This window comes from Heterodontus francisci, chromosome 20 (genome assembly GCF_036365525.1).
Source record: "Heterodontus francisci isolate sHetFra1 chromosome 20, sHetFra1.hap1, whole genome shotgun sequence".
NCBI lineage: Eukaryota > Metazoa > Chordata > Chondrichthyes > Heterodontiformes > Heterodontidae > Heterodontus > Heterodontus francisci.
Genome location: NC_090390.1, coordinates 68,063,682 through 68,081,309, shown reverse-complemented (window position 1 = coordinate 68,081,309; position 17,628 = coordinate 68,063,682). Strand labels below are relative to the sequence as shown.

The following is a 17,628-nucleotide window of genomic DNA, read 5'->3' as shown; positions in this document are numbered from 1 at the left end:
GTAGATAATCTGTTATGGTGGTTTCATCAAGGGATGGATGTTGGCCAGAGCCCTGGAAGAACTTTCCTACTCTGCAAATAGTGCAGAGATTTTTTTACGTACACCTGAGCAGGAAGGCAGCATGACAGTTTGATACAATGTCTCTGGAATTTTGCTTTCCTGCAAACTTGCTCTATACATTACAAATGAATATAGTGTATAATATCTGCCATGTGATGAATGGAAAATGCGTGCATTTGAAGTTTTAAAAATATTTAGATTTTATTACTATTCTTGTATTTAAATTTGGATTACAGTGCATTTGACCATTTACAGTCACGGATGGATGGGATGTAAAAGAACTGTTTCCAACATACCTCACAGTATGCACTTTATGCCTGCCGCTTATCTCCTTGCCCTACCCCTGTGCTACTTCAATAGAAAACTCAGAATTTTCTTCCAGGTTGTTGCTAATCTCACTGGTTGCTAATCTATGTCAACGTGCATTTTATTCCTTTAAGAATTATTTTCTCTGGTTAAAATGTGTTTGTTGAGTGAAGTTAGAGAGCAAAATTTCTGTGTGCATATATTCAAAATATTTTTCTCAAACTATTACAATGTTCATGTCTAATAGTAAACAGGAGGTAAAACTTCTTAGATTGGAGAAGAGAAAGTAAGTTGGTAGCTTGGAGGAAAAAAAGCACTTGAGAATGGATAACTGAAAGGAAAAATTAAATTGTATTTTCATGTAACTTTGTAGATTCTTATGATTTTTAACAGCAAGTACAAGTAATGAACAAGTGGGTGAATTTTCTATTATGTATTTGATATGCAGAATGGCTAAAGTCCCAACTTTGGGTAACATGTAGAGAGCACTTAAAAGGACTTCAAATTTTGTTAAGAATAATAGGAGGAGACTGGGGCGGCACAGTGGCTAGCACCGCAGCCTCACAGCTCCAGTCACCCGGGTTCGGTTCTGGGTACTGCCTGTGCGGAGTTTGCAAGTTCTCCCTGTGACCGTGTGGGTTTCCGCCGGGTGCTCTGGTTTCCTCCCACAGCCAAAGACTTGCAGGTTGATAGGTAAATTGGCCATTGTCAATTGCCCCTAGTGTAGGTAGGTGGTAGGAGAATGGTGGGGATGTGGTAGGGAATATGGGATTAATGTAGGATTAGTATAAATGGGTGGTTGTTGGTCAGCACAGACTCAGTGGACTGAATGGCCTGTTTCAGTGCTGTATCTCTCTATGACTATGACTCTATGGCTGTCTTCATTCCCTAATATGCCTGTTGTATAGCTATACGCCTGATCTCCAAAATACAATTAAAAAGCACAATTCCTTCTCTCTTTTGCTTAAAAATCTAAGGTTTTTTTAAAAATGTTACTTAATTTTTAAAACTTTGTCAGAATAAACATTTAATAATGCTGTGTATTTTTTTGAATATTGAATTTCTGATCTGGGTTTGCTTTGATTTATCAACAGGAGTCAAAGTGACATCCTCTGTGCAGGTTTTGAAACTTATAAAACAAGCTGGTGACAAAGTATTGGTTTACTACGAGAGGCCTGTAGGTGGACATCAGAATCAACAATGTAGCTCCCTCCAAGATAACTTTGGTCAACTTGAAGACGCTGGCTTTGGTCAGCAGTTTGGTCAACAAACCTTCGACGATGATGGTGTATTAGACAGTGCCGATGGTAAAGACTTAGATTCTGAATTTGAAGAGCTAGCATACCCTGAAATCAAACCACCACCCACAATATTAAAGGAGGATTTTGCACCAACTAATCAAAGTCCAAAGCGCTCAGTAGCTACACTTGCCACGAAGCCACTAGGAACTATATCTCCCATTTTGAATCGCAAATTAAATTTGGGGAATTATCAGATTCCCCTGAAATCACAACAAAAAGATGCAGTTAAATCTGCCCAACCAAAGTGTTTAGATATCCCTGATGCACCACAACAGCCAAGTAAGCCAGTACTGGGATCCACAAATAAACCACCTGTGCCCCCAAGGCCCCAAATTAAGCTAACTTTGGCTTCCTCTGAAGCCCACTACCAGCTTGAATCTGGAGATGTAGCGACAGAAAAACTTGACAAACCAACACCTTCCGCTAATAATACAGAGAAAAATGTGGAAAAGAGTATAGGCAAAAATGTAGATCAAAATGAAGATCCACCACTGTCCAAGTCGGCAGCAGGTAAACAAGATTCTAAAGAAAAAGTTCCAGAAGCTACCTGCAATATGCGTGAAGGAACAGAAGATAATCAAATCTGGGAATCACCAGAGATATTCTACCGGAAGAGGTTTGGGAAATGGAACAAGGCAACATGTGTGTTTGAGGTTGAAGGCCACCATAAGTACATCAATGTTGCAATCTGGTGTAAAGAACCTTTTAAACCAGGCGGACTTATTTGTTTAGGCCATGCAAGTATAAAACTTGAAGAGATAGCAATGGAATGTCTTTCTACAGCATCACTAGAGTTCCAGACAACCTTCAGGCTAAGTGCTCCTGAACCAAAAGCTGTTGTCAGTAGGACTGCATTACGAAATCTAAGCACTCATAAGGGATTCAATGAGAAACTGTGTTATGGTGACATTACCTTAAATTTTACATATCTAAAAGAGGGTGATTCAGAAATGTCTAGTGTTCAAGTAGAAAGGGAAAAGGAAGATACTCCACAAGAGGACATTCCTGCTCTCAGTAAGGAGGATCCTAATATCTTGTGCACAGACAATAAGCATAATTTCCAAGATACTCAGTTTCAGAACCCAACTTGGTGTGATTACTGTAAAAAGAAAGTCTGGACCAAAGCAGCTTCTCAGTGCATGATCTGTGCATATGTATGTCATAAAAAGTGCCAGGACAAATGTCTAGCAGAAACACCATTTTCTGTTGCTACAGAAAGGAGAGTTGACTTGGAAGCAAAGTCATCCTTCAACAGGTCTACTGGGTTAACGCGACATATCATCAATACTAGTTCACGCTTGCTGAACCTAAGGCCAGGACCCAGAGCTCGGCTTGCTGATCCTGGAGTTGATTTGGTAGAGCCATCACCAAAGCACACTCCAAACACCTCAGACAATGAAAGCAGTGACACGGAGACTTACAGTGCCAGTAGCCCTTCCAAACGGCAGGTTTCTTCCGCGGGTCCCAAGTTAGCAGTGAAGAAAGAAGGAGGTCTTGATGATAGTGTATTCATTGCCGTAAAAGAGATTGGTCGCGATCTGTATCGAGGATTACCAACAGATGAACGATTTCAAAAACTGGAATTGATGTTGGATAAGCTACAAAATGAAATAGACCAGGAACTAGAACACAATTATGCTTTGATGAAAGAAGAGAAGGAGAGCACGGATCCTAGAAAGAAGTCACTCCTGTCTGCTGCTCTTTCAAAATCAGGTGAACGACTGCAAGCCCTTACACTGCTCACAATCCATTATAAAGCAGGAATTGAAGATTTAGAATTAAGTGAGAGTACATCTGCTTCAGAACAGCAAGCAAGAAAGGTCACAAAGCTTTCAGATGATATCTTATCCATAACAGCAGATGAAATTGACATTGCCAATCAGACAGAGGTGCAGCCATTTACTGATGTAGCGAATGAGCAAATTATTGATGATGCTGAATCCCTTTCATGACTGTATGACAGTTTCCTGATGATTGTAGTAAACCAAATTCACTTTCTTTTTTTTGCTTCTGTGCAATAATGCAACTGTTATTCTGTCTTGTGAATTTGACTTTTAATGTGACTATGGTGTCAACAAACAACAAAGCCAGTTCAGTCTAGGATTTCCCCTCCCCCACAGTTTTTTTGTTAGAATATTAGTGAGATATATTTAAATTAATTCTTGGTGTTATTGTACTCTGCAGATGAGTCTGCAATAATGTTGGGAAGGTGGATTTCAAGTCTCTTTTGGGACCAGGTTTCAGAGTTTGAATCATGTCATAACCTGTAATTCTTTAAGTTCACCTTTTCTGTTCTTTGTGTAGATGTTTCTTTGCCAAATGTGTATCAACATAGAAAACTGTGTGGTGAGCTTTTGTGTCTATTAAAGGTATTTTAGTAAAGCTAATTTTGCTACTATATATGTTTCTTTATGAATATTTGCAACTTAAGGGATGACGACTCTGAACCTCTGAAATACTTGTGCAAGAGTGCAAAAAACATTTGACACTTTCTCATCTTTAATGAAACAGTAATGTATATTACAGAGATGGCTATTTAATTCATACTTAAGTATATATTGCATACTGAAGCATTCAGTTAGGTTTGCTCTGCAAACCTGCAGGTATTTAAATTTTGATAGAATGTAACATAATTCAAATTGACTTACCAACTAGTAATTTTTGCACATGTAGGAAAATTGAAAGTTGTTACTGAAAGCTGAGAAAGTAATTAATTTGAGAGGTTTTCAGTTTGATTTTGTTTAATATTTGGACCTTGGTGTTCCCACCCCAACCCCAGCAGAATGAAGAGTTGGGTGTCTAGATCATTAGCACTGCCCAATAAATATGATATTACAAAATTGTGGTTTTTGTAACCTTATTTAATTTTATATATGGATCTTTTAAAATATAGTTACTCTGCTCTTTTTATACAAGTTTAAACCAAAATAAAATCAGTAAGTGTTGTACCTATAATGCTGAAATACAGGACTTTCAATGAGAGACCAAAGTTCACTTTTCAATGCGAATATAAATATATTTGCACTATAGTTCCCCAGAAGGAAATTCTGCTGGCTATGGGCAGGGTCGATAAGAGGGAAATCCTATTTCATAGCATTCACGTGTTCTTCACGTTGGCTTAACTAAAGAAGAGCATGACCCTTGCATTTCTCATGTTCACACAGGTGGACAGTTCCATCTATTGGTTGGGCTCAACAGTAGGGCGTTAACTTGGTTGATAGGGAAGTATATGAAACATTCCAGTTAAGATATAATCACTGTTAACTTATTGGGCAGTTTAAAAAATATGTATATAATTAATATTTTGCCTCAACTTTAAATGCTAACTTAATGACCTAATACGATCATGAACAATTCAAAGAACAAAGAAAATTACAGCACAGGAACAGGCCCTTCAGCCCTCCAAGCCTGCGCCGATCCATATCCTCTATCGAAACACGTCGCCTATTTTGTAAGGGTCTGTATTTCTTTGCTTCCTGCCCATTCATGTATCTGTCTAGATACATCTTAAAAGATGCTATCGTGCCCGCGTCTACCACCTCCGCTGGCAACGCGTTCCAGGCACCCACCACCCTCTGCGTAAAGAACTTTCCACGCATATCCCCCCTAAACTTTGCCCCTCTCACTTTGAACTCGTGACCCCTAGTAATTGAATCCCCCACTCTGGGGAAAAAGCTTCTTGCTATCCACCCTGTCTATACCTCTCATGATTTTGTACACCTCAATCAGGTCCCCCCTCAACCTCCGTCTTTCTAATGAAAATAATCCTAATCTGCTCAACCTCTCTTCATAGCTAGTGCCCTCCATACCAGGCAACATCCTGGTGAACCTCCTCTGCACCCTCTCCAAAGCATCTACATCCTTTTGGTAATGTGGCGACCAGAACTGCACGCAGTATTCCAAATGTGGCCGAACCAAAGTCTTATACAACTGTAACATGACCTGCCAACCCTTGTACTCAATACCCCGTCCGATGAAGGAAAGCATGCCGTATGCCGTCTTAACCACTCTATTGACCTGCGTTGCCACCTTCAGGGAACAATGGACCTGAACACCCAAATCTCTCTGTACATCAATTTTCCCCAGGACTTTTCCATTTACTGTATAGTTCACTCTTGAATTGGATCTTCCAAAATGCATCACCTCGCATTTGCCCTGATTGAACTCCATCTGCCATTTCTCTGCCCAACTTTCCAATCTATTTATATTCTGCTGTATTGTCTGACAGTCCCCTTCAGTATCTGCTACTCCACCAATCTTAGTGTTGTCTGTAAACTTGCTAATCAGACCACCGATACTTTCCTCCAAATCATTTATGTATATCACAAACAACAGTGGTCCCAGCACGGATCCCTGTGGAACACCACTGGTCACACGTCTCCATTTTGAGAAACTCCCTTCCACTGCTACTCTCTCTCTCCTGTTGCCCAGCCAGTTCTTTATCCATCTAGCTAATACACCCTGGACCCCATGCGACTTCACTTTCTCCATCAGCCTACCATGGGGAACCTTATCAAACGCCTTACTGAAGTCCATGTATATGACATCTACAGCCCTTCCCTCATCAATCAACTTTGTCACTTCCTCAAAGAATTCTATTAAGTTGGTAAGACATGACCTTCCCTGCACAAAACCATGTTGCCTATCACTGATAAGCCCATTTTCTTCCAAATGGGAATAGATCCTATCCCTCAGTATCTTCTCCAGCAGCTTCCCTACCACTGACGTCAGGCTCACCGGTCTATAATTACCTGGATTTTCCCTGCTACCCTTCTTAAACAAGGGGACAACATTAGCAATTCTCCAGTCCTCCGGGACCTCACCCGTGTTTAAGGATGCTGCAAAGATATCTGTTAAGGCCCCAGCTATTTCCTCTCTCGCTTCCCTCAGTAACCTGGGATAGATCCCATCCGGACCTGGGGACTTGTCCACCTTAATGCCTTTTAGAATACCCAACACTTCCTCCCTCCTTATGCCGACTTGACCTAGAGTAATCAAACATCTGTCCCTAACCTCAACATCCGTCATGTCCCTCTCCTCGGTGAATACCGATGCAAAGTACTCGTTTAGAATCTCACCCATTTTCTCTGACTCCACGCATAACTTTCCTCCTTTGTCCTTGAGTGGGCCAATCCTTTCTCTAGTTACCCTTTTGCTCCTTATATATGAATAAAAGGCTTTGGGATTTTCCTTAACCCTGTTTGCTAAAGATATTTCATGACCCCTTTTAGCCCTCTTAATTCCTCGTTTCAGATTGGTCCTACATTCCCGATATTCTTTCAAAGCTTTGTCTTTCTTCAGCCTCCTAGACCTTATGTATGCTTCCTTTTTCCTCTTAGCTAGTCTCACAATTTCACCTGTCATCCATGGTTCCCTAATCTTGCCATTTCTATCCCTCATTTTCACAGGAACATGTCTCTCCTGCACGCTAATCAACCTCTCTTTAAAAGCCTCCCACATATCAAATGTGGATTTACCTTCAAACAGCTGCTCCCAATCTACATTCCCCAGCTCCTGCCGAGTTTTGGTATAGTTGGCCTTCCCCCAATTTAGCACTCTTCCTTTGGGACCACTCTCGTCTTTATCCATGAGTATACGGAATTGTGATCAACTCCTACAGCACAGAAGGAGCCATTGGGCTTGTGCTGGTTCTTTGAAAGAACTATCCAATTAGTTCCACTCCTCTGCCTTTACCTTTAACCCTGTAATTCTTGTCTTTTCAAGCATATATCCAATTCCCTTTTGAAAGTTAGCATTGACTCTGCTTCCACCACCCTTTCAGGCAGTGTATTCTAGATCATAAAAACTCGCTGTGTAAATAAATTTCTCATCTCCACCCGGGATCTTTTTCCAAATGTCTTAAATCTGGTTATCAACATATCAATCAGTAGAAACAGTTTCTCCATCTTCACTCTATCAAGTCTCCCTTTAACCTTCTTTGTTGTGCTCTAGTCTCTCCACATAATTGAAGTCCCTCATCAGAATGGTACCATTCTAGTAAATCTTCTCTTAAATCATACATGAAATATCTTTTGTGTATTCTTCCAGGTGAGTTATATTGACAGTGGAGAATGGAACACTTTTCATTTCAGGCGCCTATATGATATACCACAGTTAAAAGTAAAGAAAATTCCCCTCTGCCTAACGACTCTTCGCAATCCAACCTTCGAAGAGTAACTCTACACCAATGTGACACTTCTCTAACTCTTACACTGGCCATCAGTGACCTCCAAGTAGAACTGACAAATTAGCGGCAGTCTTGTGAACCAGCTTGGGACCCACCAAGATTTATTTCACAGCAGCTGGAGGAAACGTTAATCCCATCAGTCTGAGCTGGATTTGAACTCTGGTGTTCCATGTGAAGAACCAATGCATCTAACCCACTGCATCACCCCAAGATATCAACAATTGAACACATTTGTTAACAGTTGCACACATACTAACCTAAATTATTTTCACACTGTGATCCAGATGATAATTCATATGTCATCATGAACTGCCTAGGAAGAAACTTTGTACGACTAGTCCAATATAAAGATTCAAATTTTCTTGATCACAACATCAATTAATTAGAAAGAAAATATTATCCATTTGTCTAAAATTACCAATTTTTAATAAATAGATGCCCTTCAAACAATGAATGTTGCTGAAAGATGACACTAAATTTAAAGAATAGCACAAATTGCAAAATTACTGTTAATTTTCAGATATGGTTTATGATTTGCCCCAAATCATTTGTTCATGGCAGAACTGATATATAAAGGGAAATGTACCTAATTTTCCTTGGATATTGATTCACATAAGCCAACATATGCTTCTGAAAACTCAGTTTTTGATCAATTTTGTAAAAATTGACTCGGCTGCGTGCAAGTCTTGTTTTTCCCTTCAATTATCAAAAATGAAAGAACCAAAATATTTTGGCTGATTACATGAGTTTTCATTATTCACCAGAATAATTAAAAATTATATAAAATGTCAATCCTATATATAAAAGTTTAAGTTGAGGGAGGATTGGCCAATTTGAGTATCTCCACTTAGAACATGACCTGTCAGTTTCCTTGCATGCCGCTCATATACTTTCTCAATGAATTTCCTTCCTTGTGCTCAACTCTACTTTAGAACTTGGTGACTTATGTTGTAATTTGATAGGTAGCAGCAGCACTCTGGTATCTCGTCCAACTAGCCATTCTGCAACATGAGCTGATCGATGGGTAAGCCAATTGTTAACTTTCATATAGAAAATGACATCAATTGTAGCACCTCCACCTCCAAAGGGACCTGGGTGTCCTTGTTCATCAGTCAGCAAAAGCTAGTCTGAAGGTGCAACAATCAATAAGGAAGGCAAATGGTATGTTGGCCTTGGCAAGATGTTTTGCTGCAATCAAATAGAGCCTTGGTGTGATCACACCTGGAGTATTGTGTAAAGTTTTGGTCTCCTTATCTAAGGAAGGATATACTTACCATAGAGGGAGTGCAATGGATATTCAGACTAATCCCTGGGATGGCGGGATTGTCTTGTAAGGAGAGATTGAGGAAACTGGGCATGTATTCTCTAGAGTTTTGAAGAATGAGTGATGATCTCATTGACACTCATAAAATTCTTACTGGGCGTGACAAGGTGAATGTAGTTAGGATGTTTCCCTCGGTTGGTGAGTCTAGAACCAGGGGACATAATCTCAGAATAAGAAGTAGGCCATTTAAGACTGAGATGAGGATGAATTTCTTCACTCAGAGGGTGGTGAATCTTTGGAATTCTGTACCCCAGAGGACTGTGGAAGCTCAATCACTGAGCATGTTCAAGACAGAAATCAATAGGTTTCTGGAGACTAATGATATCAAAGGATATGGAGACAGCATGGGAAAATGGCATTGAGATAGATGAGCAGCCATGATCTAATTGAATGGCGGAGCAGGCTCGACAGGCTGAATGGTCTACTCCTGTTCCAATGTTCCATCCACCCTAAGAACGCACAGCACAGCACAGACCCTACTGATCTGTATGACTCTGTGCATTTACAAAGTCACCGAGATCTTGAAATTAAGGCCTGGGTTAGTAGCAAGCAAACATTTAATGCATCCGCAGTATTTTGCTTTTAAAACATTTAATGCATTTGTTTTAATATTTTTTCTCTATTCTACTGCAAACTTTAAGTCATTTAAGATAAATGGATTAAAATGCCTCTGCTAAAAGAGACGGGAGTTTTAGATGAATGCCTTAAGCATGCATCATCTACCATCTAATAGATTTATTTCAGAACCTAGGTGAGCAATGCTACATCATAAGATATCCTACACAAGGTCACAAATGATTTAAAAGGGAGCTGGACGAGTTCCTGTTCAAGGCTGCATCATTCTGTACTAAAGGTATGTTGTGTGATGTGCCTCATGGTTAATGAAATCTCCTGCATTTGGGGGTGGAAAGGAATTTCAAAGAATTTATTTTTCCCTAATTTGATCCAGGTTTTTCTTTTGCATCTACCAGGAGATTACAGAACTGCTGATGGGTTGGAGCATCATGATACTTAACTACAACATGACTGTGTGGGACAGGCTTGATGGACCTGCTGATCTTTTCCAGTCTGTCGCTTTTGCATGATTGTATGAAGCAACTGGAGGACAATTCCTACCATTCTAGTTTTTGTGCCAATGTTTTAGAAAACTGTTAATCAGATATTTAAGAATGTGGAATAAGTATAATTTACAAATAACCATTTCAGAATAGGATTTGAAGTAATTACCTAAATCCAAATAACAGTTAAATTATTAGGCCATTCCATTCAGAATAGTTTTATTATAGACATTTGTCCAGGAAGTGAAGGTGTGTGTGTATACACACACACACACACCTGATTGATGATTAAGAGCCCACTTATTGATCAACAGAAAATGATCTGTGCGTCTTTATTTATATTTGCCCATCTGTTACAATGCACAAAGCAGCCAACTGTCCAATCTATCTGTGGACAGTGATCATGTTTGCATGAACAAAATATGTTGTCTTTACCATAAAGTTGATATCTCATCACTGTGAAATAAGAGCCATTTATAAATGCCTACTTTAAGTATTCATGAACTGTATTGACAGAAACAGGTCATCCAGGGTAGTTTAAGTCATGGATTCTGAATGTTCATCGGCTGTAGTGCATCACAGTGCTTGAATGGACTTTGTTGTGAAGCTTAATTGTTACCAGGAACAGTCAGCGTAGAGCATTAATGCAGTAAAGATATGCCAACATATCTAATTCATGTAAATATATTTAATTTAATGAAGGCACATAAATATTTTGAGTTACAGAACAGAAAAGTGATTGCACACAATATATACATGTATAGTTGTTAGAAAATGTGTTGATGATTGCTTTCAAACTAGTAAACAGTTTTCACCTTTTACTGCTCTCTGAATACACTTTATATATAGTTTACAGTTCAATCAGTTTATGTGCAACTTTATCAGTGCAAGAAACCTGATGTCTTTTATAGAAGAGGGGAGATGTTGCTATCCATCTCGATAAATGCCAAGGAAACCATCACTTCATTGATCAATAATAAAATTAAGTATTTTTTTCAAATTAATAGTTGCTTGATTCATGAACTTTACTGTAAATGATCGATAAATAAGCATGCTGTGAGCATTCTGCAGCTATTAAATTATTCATTATTTTGACATAAAATGAGCTGTCCCAATCCACAAAACTGATTAATAGAATTGTAGTAGTCTTTAGGCATCTTAAATAGTGGCATGAGAAATCAAAATCAGTTTTGTTAGAACAAACAGCTTACAACAATAAACTCTTAGTATTTAAATAGCTGTGTATACATGGGTTTGTTTTCACTCATAGATGCATGAGTATAAAATATACTGCATAAAATGTAAGATTAAATGCTTTAAAAAAAATTGGAATAAATATCCCCATTGATGTGATAAGGCTGCTGGCAATCAATTTTACTTAACCAACATTACGTACCCCTGCCTCTCTTTCTCCCCCCGCGCCACCCCCCCACTTGTGATTCTAATTAGTTCTAATATGGGTGAATAAGTTTACAGCTTTGGTATGTTTTAATGATTAAAAGATTAAACTAAGATTAATTGTTACTACATTTAGGACAAAATTTTAAAAGACAATTCACAAAAACACTGCATATTGCACATTAAAATATATACTGTAAAGAATATGGTATGGCTTCAATCATTCATCACTCTCAGACTCTTCCTCATTATCATCAACCACAGGGGCATTCTGAAAGTGGTCCTGAGTTGTGTACATTTTGGTTTTAACAGGGCAATTTTGATTCATCAAAATAGCCTAAAATAAAATAAATTCAAGTGTTACTGTGTGCAGGAATTTAGCAATCTGTAGTAACTAATAATAAATTATTTGTTGCTTCTTACCATCTTTTCTTCCTTGGCAGGAGGACTTCGAAGGAAAAAGCACAGTGGAGCATATAGTATGTCAATGATACCAATAATTACCATTAACCAAGGGAATCCTATTGTTTTAGCAATGGCTCCGCCACTTGAAGGCCCTGTGAAAAGACATAATAAATTAAAGAAAACACAGTGCACTAGCAACAATATATTTAGAGATAAATAGTTTATTTGGAACCTGATGAGTTCCTTCAAAATGTAACCTAAGCAACTTCTTTCCCAGTGTTTAGTACATTTGGTGTTTTAAAATCCTGTGTCTGATGGGCACTGAGCAGCATGTATGTTAATCAGTTTAGTACTGTCACCATGAGAATAGTAATAACTATTGCACAGACTAAAAGTTGTCTTGAGATTTTTCTTTATTCATTCATGGGATGTGGATGTTCCTAATTGCCCTTGAGAAGGTGGTGGTGAGCTGCCTTCTTGAACCGCTGCAGTCCTTGGGGTGTAGGTACACCCACAGTGGTGTTAGGAAGGGAGTCTGAGATAACAAAGAAAATGTTGCCTCTAATTTGGACACACAGCCAAATTATAATTCAAAATACAAATGTTCATATATAAATAAGTCAGATGCATCAAAGTTAATTTTTGTTGGTAAACAGAGAGCAGCTAATTATTTTTTGTGATATTACCATTTTTCTATCTACAATAGCTGCAGGTGTCCAGAACTTTCCTAGTTGGTTGGAGTAGACCAGTTGTAAAATCTGGTTGCTATTCTGAGGAAATAAACTTCAGGAATCAAGATGGGATTAGATCAGGCACCTGACGCACACGATGGGCTGAATGGCCTACTTCTGTGCTGTAACTTTTTTACGGTTCTAAGCCTGAACCATTTAAACAGCAACAAAATCGTGTCCATGTAACATCCTTAGTTAACTATTATTTTCTTTGAAAGTTTCATTATCCCTATGTTTCTAATGAAGGACATTCAGAGAAAAATTAAGTTAGTGGCTTCTGGAACATATGGTTTGTAGTTATCAATAAAATATAAAATGCAGGTAAATTGAGTGACCGGTTGTGTGGTCCTTCTACTTCTGAGATATAAGTCCAAATCCAGTTAGATTGATGGAATAATGTTCAACTCTAATAGCTGTAAGGGTCCTCTGTGAAATAGGTTTAAGAACTTTGTGGAGGGCATGAGTCCACAATTGCAAAATAGTCGGTAATTTGCCACAACTTGCCAATAAACTGTCAGTCTCGTTCAGACGTGTCACAGGATAGCGAGTGTGGGAAGTGGAATCACAGAATTGTTACAGTGCAGAAGGAGGCCAGTCAGCCCTTCGTGTCTGCACCGGCTCTCTCAAAGAGCAACTCGCTCAGTTCCATTCCCCTGTCTTCTCCCTGTAACCCTGAACATTCTTCCTTTTCATATAACTCTCTAATTCCCTTTTGAATGCTTCATTTGAACCTGCCTCCACCATGTTCTCAGGCAACGCATTCCAGACCTTAACCACTCGCTGCGTGAAAAAGGTTTTCCTAATGTCATTTTTGCTTCTCTTACCAAATACTTCAAATCTGTGCCCTCTTGTTCTCAATCCTTTCACGAGTGGGAACATTTCTCTCTATCTACTCTGTCCAGACCACTCATGATCTTGAATACCTCTATCAAATTACCTCCCAGCCTTCTCCACGGAAAACAGTCCTAACTTCTCCAATCTATATTCATAACTGAAATTCCTCATCCCTGGAACCATTCTTGTGAATCTTTACCGTACTCTCTCCAATGCCCTCACGTCTTTCTTTCCTCCAGTGCGGCGCCCAGAACTGAACGCAATACTCCAGTTGAGGCCGAACGAGTGTCTTATAAAAGTTCAACATAACTTCCTTTCTCTTGTACTCTATGCCCCTATTAATAAAGCCCAGGATACTGTATGCATTATTAACCACTCTCTCAACCTGTCCTGCCACCTTCAATGACTTATGCACATATACACCCAGGTCTCTCTGCTCCTGCACCCCCTTTAGAATTGTACCCTTTATTCTATATTATCTCACCGTGTTCTTCCTACCAAAATGAATCACTTCACATTTCTCTGCATTGAACATCATCTGCCACCTATCTGCCCATTCCACCAACTTGTCTATGTCCTTTTGAAGTTCTACACTAACCTCCTCAAAGTTCACAATGCTTCCAAGTTTCGTATCATCTGCAAACTTTGAAATTGTGCCCTGTAGACCAAGGTCTAGGTCATTAATATATATCAGGAAAAGCAAGGGTCCCAACATGATCCCTGGGGAACTCCAATACAAACCTTCCTCCAGCCTGAAAAACATCCATTAACCACTACTCTTTGTTTCTTGTCACTCAGCCAATTTCGTATCCATGTTGCTACCCTCATTTATTCCATGAGCTACAAGTTTGCTCACAAGTCTGTTGTGTGGCACTGTATCAAATGCTTTTTGAAAGTCCATGTACACCACATCAACAACATTGCCCTCATCAACCCTCTCTGTTACCTCCTCAAAAAACTCCAGCTAGTTAGTTAAACATGATTTTCCCTTAAGAAATCCATGTGGCTTTCCTTAATTAACCTGCATTTGTCCATGTGACTATTGATTTTGTCCCGAATTATTTTTTTCTAGAAGATTTCCCACCACCGAAGTTAAACTGGAGAAATGCTATACTAGTTTATTCAGTATGCTAGTCTGATATTGGGTGTAGGCAATCTTTGGGACAAAATAGAGGAGTCAATTTACTGTTCCCATGAGACAGGAAATGGGTGGTAGTTAGTTGGCAGCTAATTTTGCACCATGGAAAGGGAAATTGGGCAGGGTACAAAATGGGAGGCTGACCAACTGCTGTTTCCTGCACAAGAAGAACAAATAAAATCTGTTGAGGTTAATTCACTCGAACAAGACTAAATCTAAACTTGTATTGCTTGTTAATGAATGCCCTAAATGGGAAGTGATGGGGAACGCAACACTAACAGACGCCACTTTGATAAGAACAAAAATGTTCAAAAGTCAATTATAAGAACATAATCAAATACAGTTCAGCAAGAGCATGGTTGAGCCTTGAAGTAAGAAATGTAAAAAGCTTTAAAATATTTAAGTTCCAAAACAGCTGCTAAATTTCTTTATATCTGTGTAGCTGAATACAAAATAATTGAATTAACAAATTGGTTGAAAACGAAAAGGAATTGAAACAGCATTGTTTAACTCAACTTGCATCCTGTGTTCAGTGTTAAAGCCTATGTATGATCAAGTAAATCCAGGAAACTCAAACACAGGGCTCACATTCTCCTTTTAAACTAGGTCCAGACTAAATCTATTCAAGTTATGCTATTCTCTGAAGCAGCTTGGTTAGATTAATCTTACTCTGAGTTTAATTTTACATCCGTGTTTTAAGTCACATGGACAAACATGGCTGTCAACACTGTGCCTATGGAATGCAGATCAAGTAAAATGCTGCAGTTTCTAATTCCTTCAATTATTTCTGATTAACCATTTATAGTGTAGCTTAGTTATTGCAGACAAGATTTTTACAGACAAAAGCTGTTCTCCCAAACTAAACATATTGAAAATAATCCATATATCTGAATACAGAGAAAAGGAATATCTTTCCCATTACTTAAAATTTTCTGTAGTTGCAGGAAATGTAGGTAAATGAGCCACAATTTGACATTATCTAGAATGATTTTACTCCTTATGGTGATAATGAAAAGGTGGCAATCATTTTTACTGGAGTTTCAGCTCTTAATTGATACTTCAGCCAATAATATTCAACTTGTCTGTTTACAGTTATATTTAAAAAAAACTGAAATTATTCAGCTGATTAACCAAAGTAACTGTCGAGCATCTGCACAAGTACAGATTTTTTTATCGAAAGTGAATTATTCAACATACAATCAGAATCCATACTTTATAAGAGTTAATATACTTGAGGAATGAGAATCAATGAGCCATATGGTCCATTCTCATCCACACCTTTTGTCATGATTTTAGCTGTTATCAGGCAAACATTAGTAGCCCTGCTCTGGTTAGAATAAACATTTGTTAAACCGGAGAAACCAGCTCAGCGGAAATTAGTCTGCTTGTATTGTACTGCACATTCAACCTAGAATCCACAATATACTGTCATGAAAACCCCCACCTGCCAAGAATGAGGCATATTAATTTTGTCATATGACCATCAATTTTAAACTGTTGCTGGAGTGGAGAGATGACTTGTTTGAAGAGACTAGCAGTGGCTGGAAGAATGTTTGCATACTAAGACAGTGCTTGGAGAGACAAAAGTATTGCTCACTGACTCAATTAACAGAGATTGGTCTGGGCACTGGTAATCCACACCTTGTCGGGTGGGAGACAGCACTACACCTGCCCACCAAGAGCTTTGGAATCCATAAAAGACGCAGGAGAGTTTATTGAAATAACTAACCTGCTGACCTACTTGAAGGTTTGAATTGGAGCATGGCAACCCGACCTGAACCCAACCGGGCCCAACAACATGTGTTGGGGTCGGGTCACTCTTCCGGGTCCAGCATTCGAGCTCGGGCCGGGTTGGACACAGTGGACAGCCAGGACGTCAAGGTGGGAAACGTGCATCCAGACTCCGCACTAGTCTGCAGTGAGCGATTCCATCCAAGGTAGAGCACAACCTGTTTAATATAATCAAATTCATTCCGGTGGTTGGGTCGGGTTGGGCGCGGGAAAAAAATCAGAGGACTCTGGCCGGTCAAGCTCAAGTCGGATGTGGTTCTGTTGGGTTTCAATTGCAGAACCAAGCAGGCCTTTTGTTTGAATTGGGCTCGCGGGAGAGTTTGAATTCAGGCTGCAGTTTACAACTGAACCTGGAACAAGACAGCCTCTCTCCTGGCTGCCTCTCTCGCTTTCTCACAAGCCTCTGGACCTACTGTAGACACGTAAACCTCAAGAGAGAAAAGACTCCTACATCGAAACAAGTTAAAGTATGCACTGGGCCCAACGAACAGCAAGACTTACCAGCAACCAAAGACACGACATCAAACTCAAAGGACTGTAACTACAATCCATCTATTGCCTCAAACTTTTCTTCTTTATTCTTTTCTACTTTTCCTGTCTCTATCTGCGTGTGTTTATCGCATATGCATGCTAGCATGGTTGCGTCGAATATTTGTAGTTATTAACCGAATTAAAGTTTAAGGTTAATAAACTTCCATCTTTCATGTTTAAATATAAGAAAACCTGTCTGATTTCTTTGTCTTACAATTGGAAAGCGGTGAAAAGGAATCACTGAGGGGGAGCTAAAAACAGTGTTTCTAAAATTAAATACTGTTATGGTTAGATCAGGCAAAGACTGAGAGGGAACCCAGTTTCTCACCTGTTTGTAACAATACCTTTGAATAGATTTCCTTTGCGTGCTGTTTAACAGGAGCACTTGAGACCACCTCTAGAAGATAATTCTGGCTGCTTCAGGCTTTGTGCCTACAGTATAACTGAAACTGGGTCAAAGGCTCTTTTTATAGTGTCAGCTCTTCTCCAATATTAAAAAATGGAAGTGTAATTTGTAACTGGCTTTTGTGAAAGTGCACATTCACAGAGTTACACATTACCTGA

At 39.1% G+C, this 17,628-nt stretch overlaps 2 protein-coding genes across 3 annotated transcripts in view; one reads left to right on the top strand and one right to left on the bottom strand.

Moving 5' to 3' along the window:
* pdzd8 (PDZ domain containing 8) overlaps nucleotides 1–4,526 on the top strand; it is a 230,369-nt gene extending 225,843 nt beyond the window's left edge. Inside the window, exon 5 of the mRNA XM_068052980.1 lies at nucleotides 1,461–4,526. Coding sequence (XP_067909081.1) covers nucleotides 1,461–3,619 — 2,159 coding nt within the window. The 3' untranslated portion in view covers nucleotides 3,620–4,526. The remainder of the gene's footprint in view (nucleotides 1–1,460) is intronic.
* A 6,393-nt stretch (nucleotides 4,527–10,919) lies between these two features.
* The window catches only part of slc18a2 (solute carrier family 18 member 2), a 59,421-nt gene continuing 52,712 nt past the window's right edge, over nucleotides 10,920–17,628 (bottom strand). For both annotated transcript variants that reach the window (XM_068053381.1, XM_068053379.1), the window contains 2 exons: nucleotides 12,058–12,191; nucleotides 10,920–11,971 (listed from right to left, as the gene is read on the bottom strand). In XM_068053381.1, coding sequence (XP_067909482.1) covers nucleotides 11,855–11,971; nucleotides 12,058–12,191 — 251 coding nt within the window. In that variant the 3' untranslated portion in view covers nucleotides 10,920–11,854. The remainder of the gene's footprint in view (nucleotides 11,972–12,057; nucleotides 12,192–17,628) is intronic.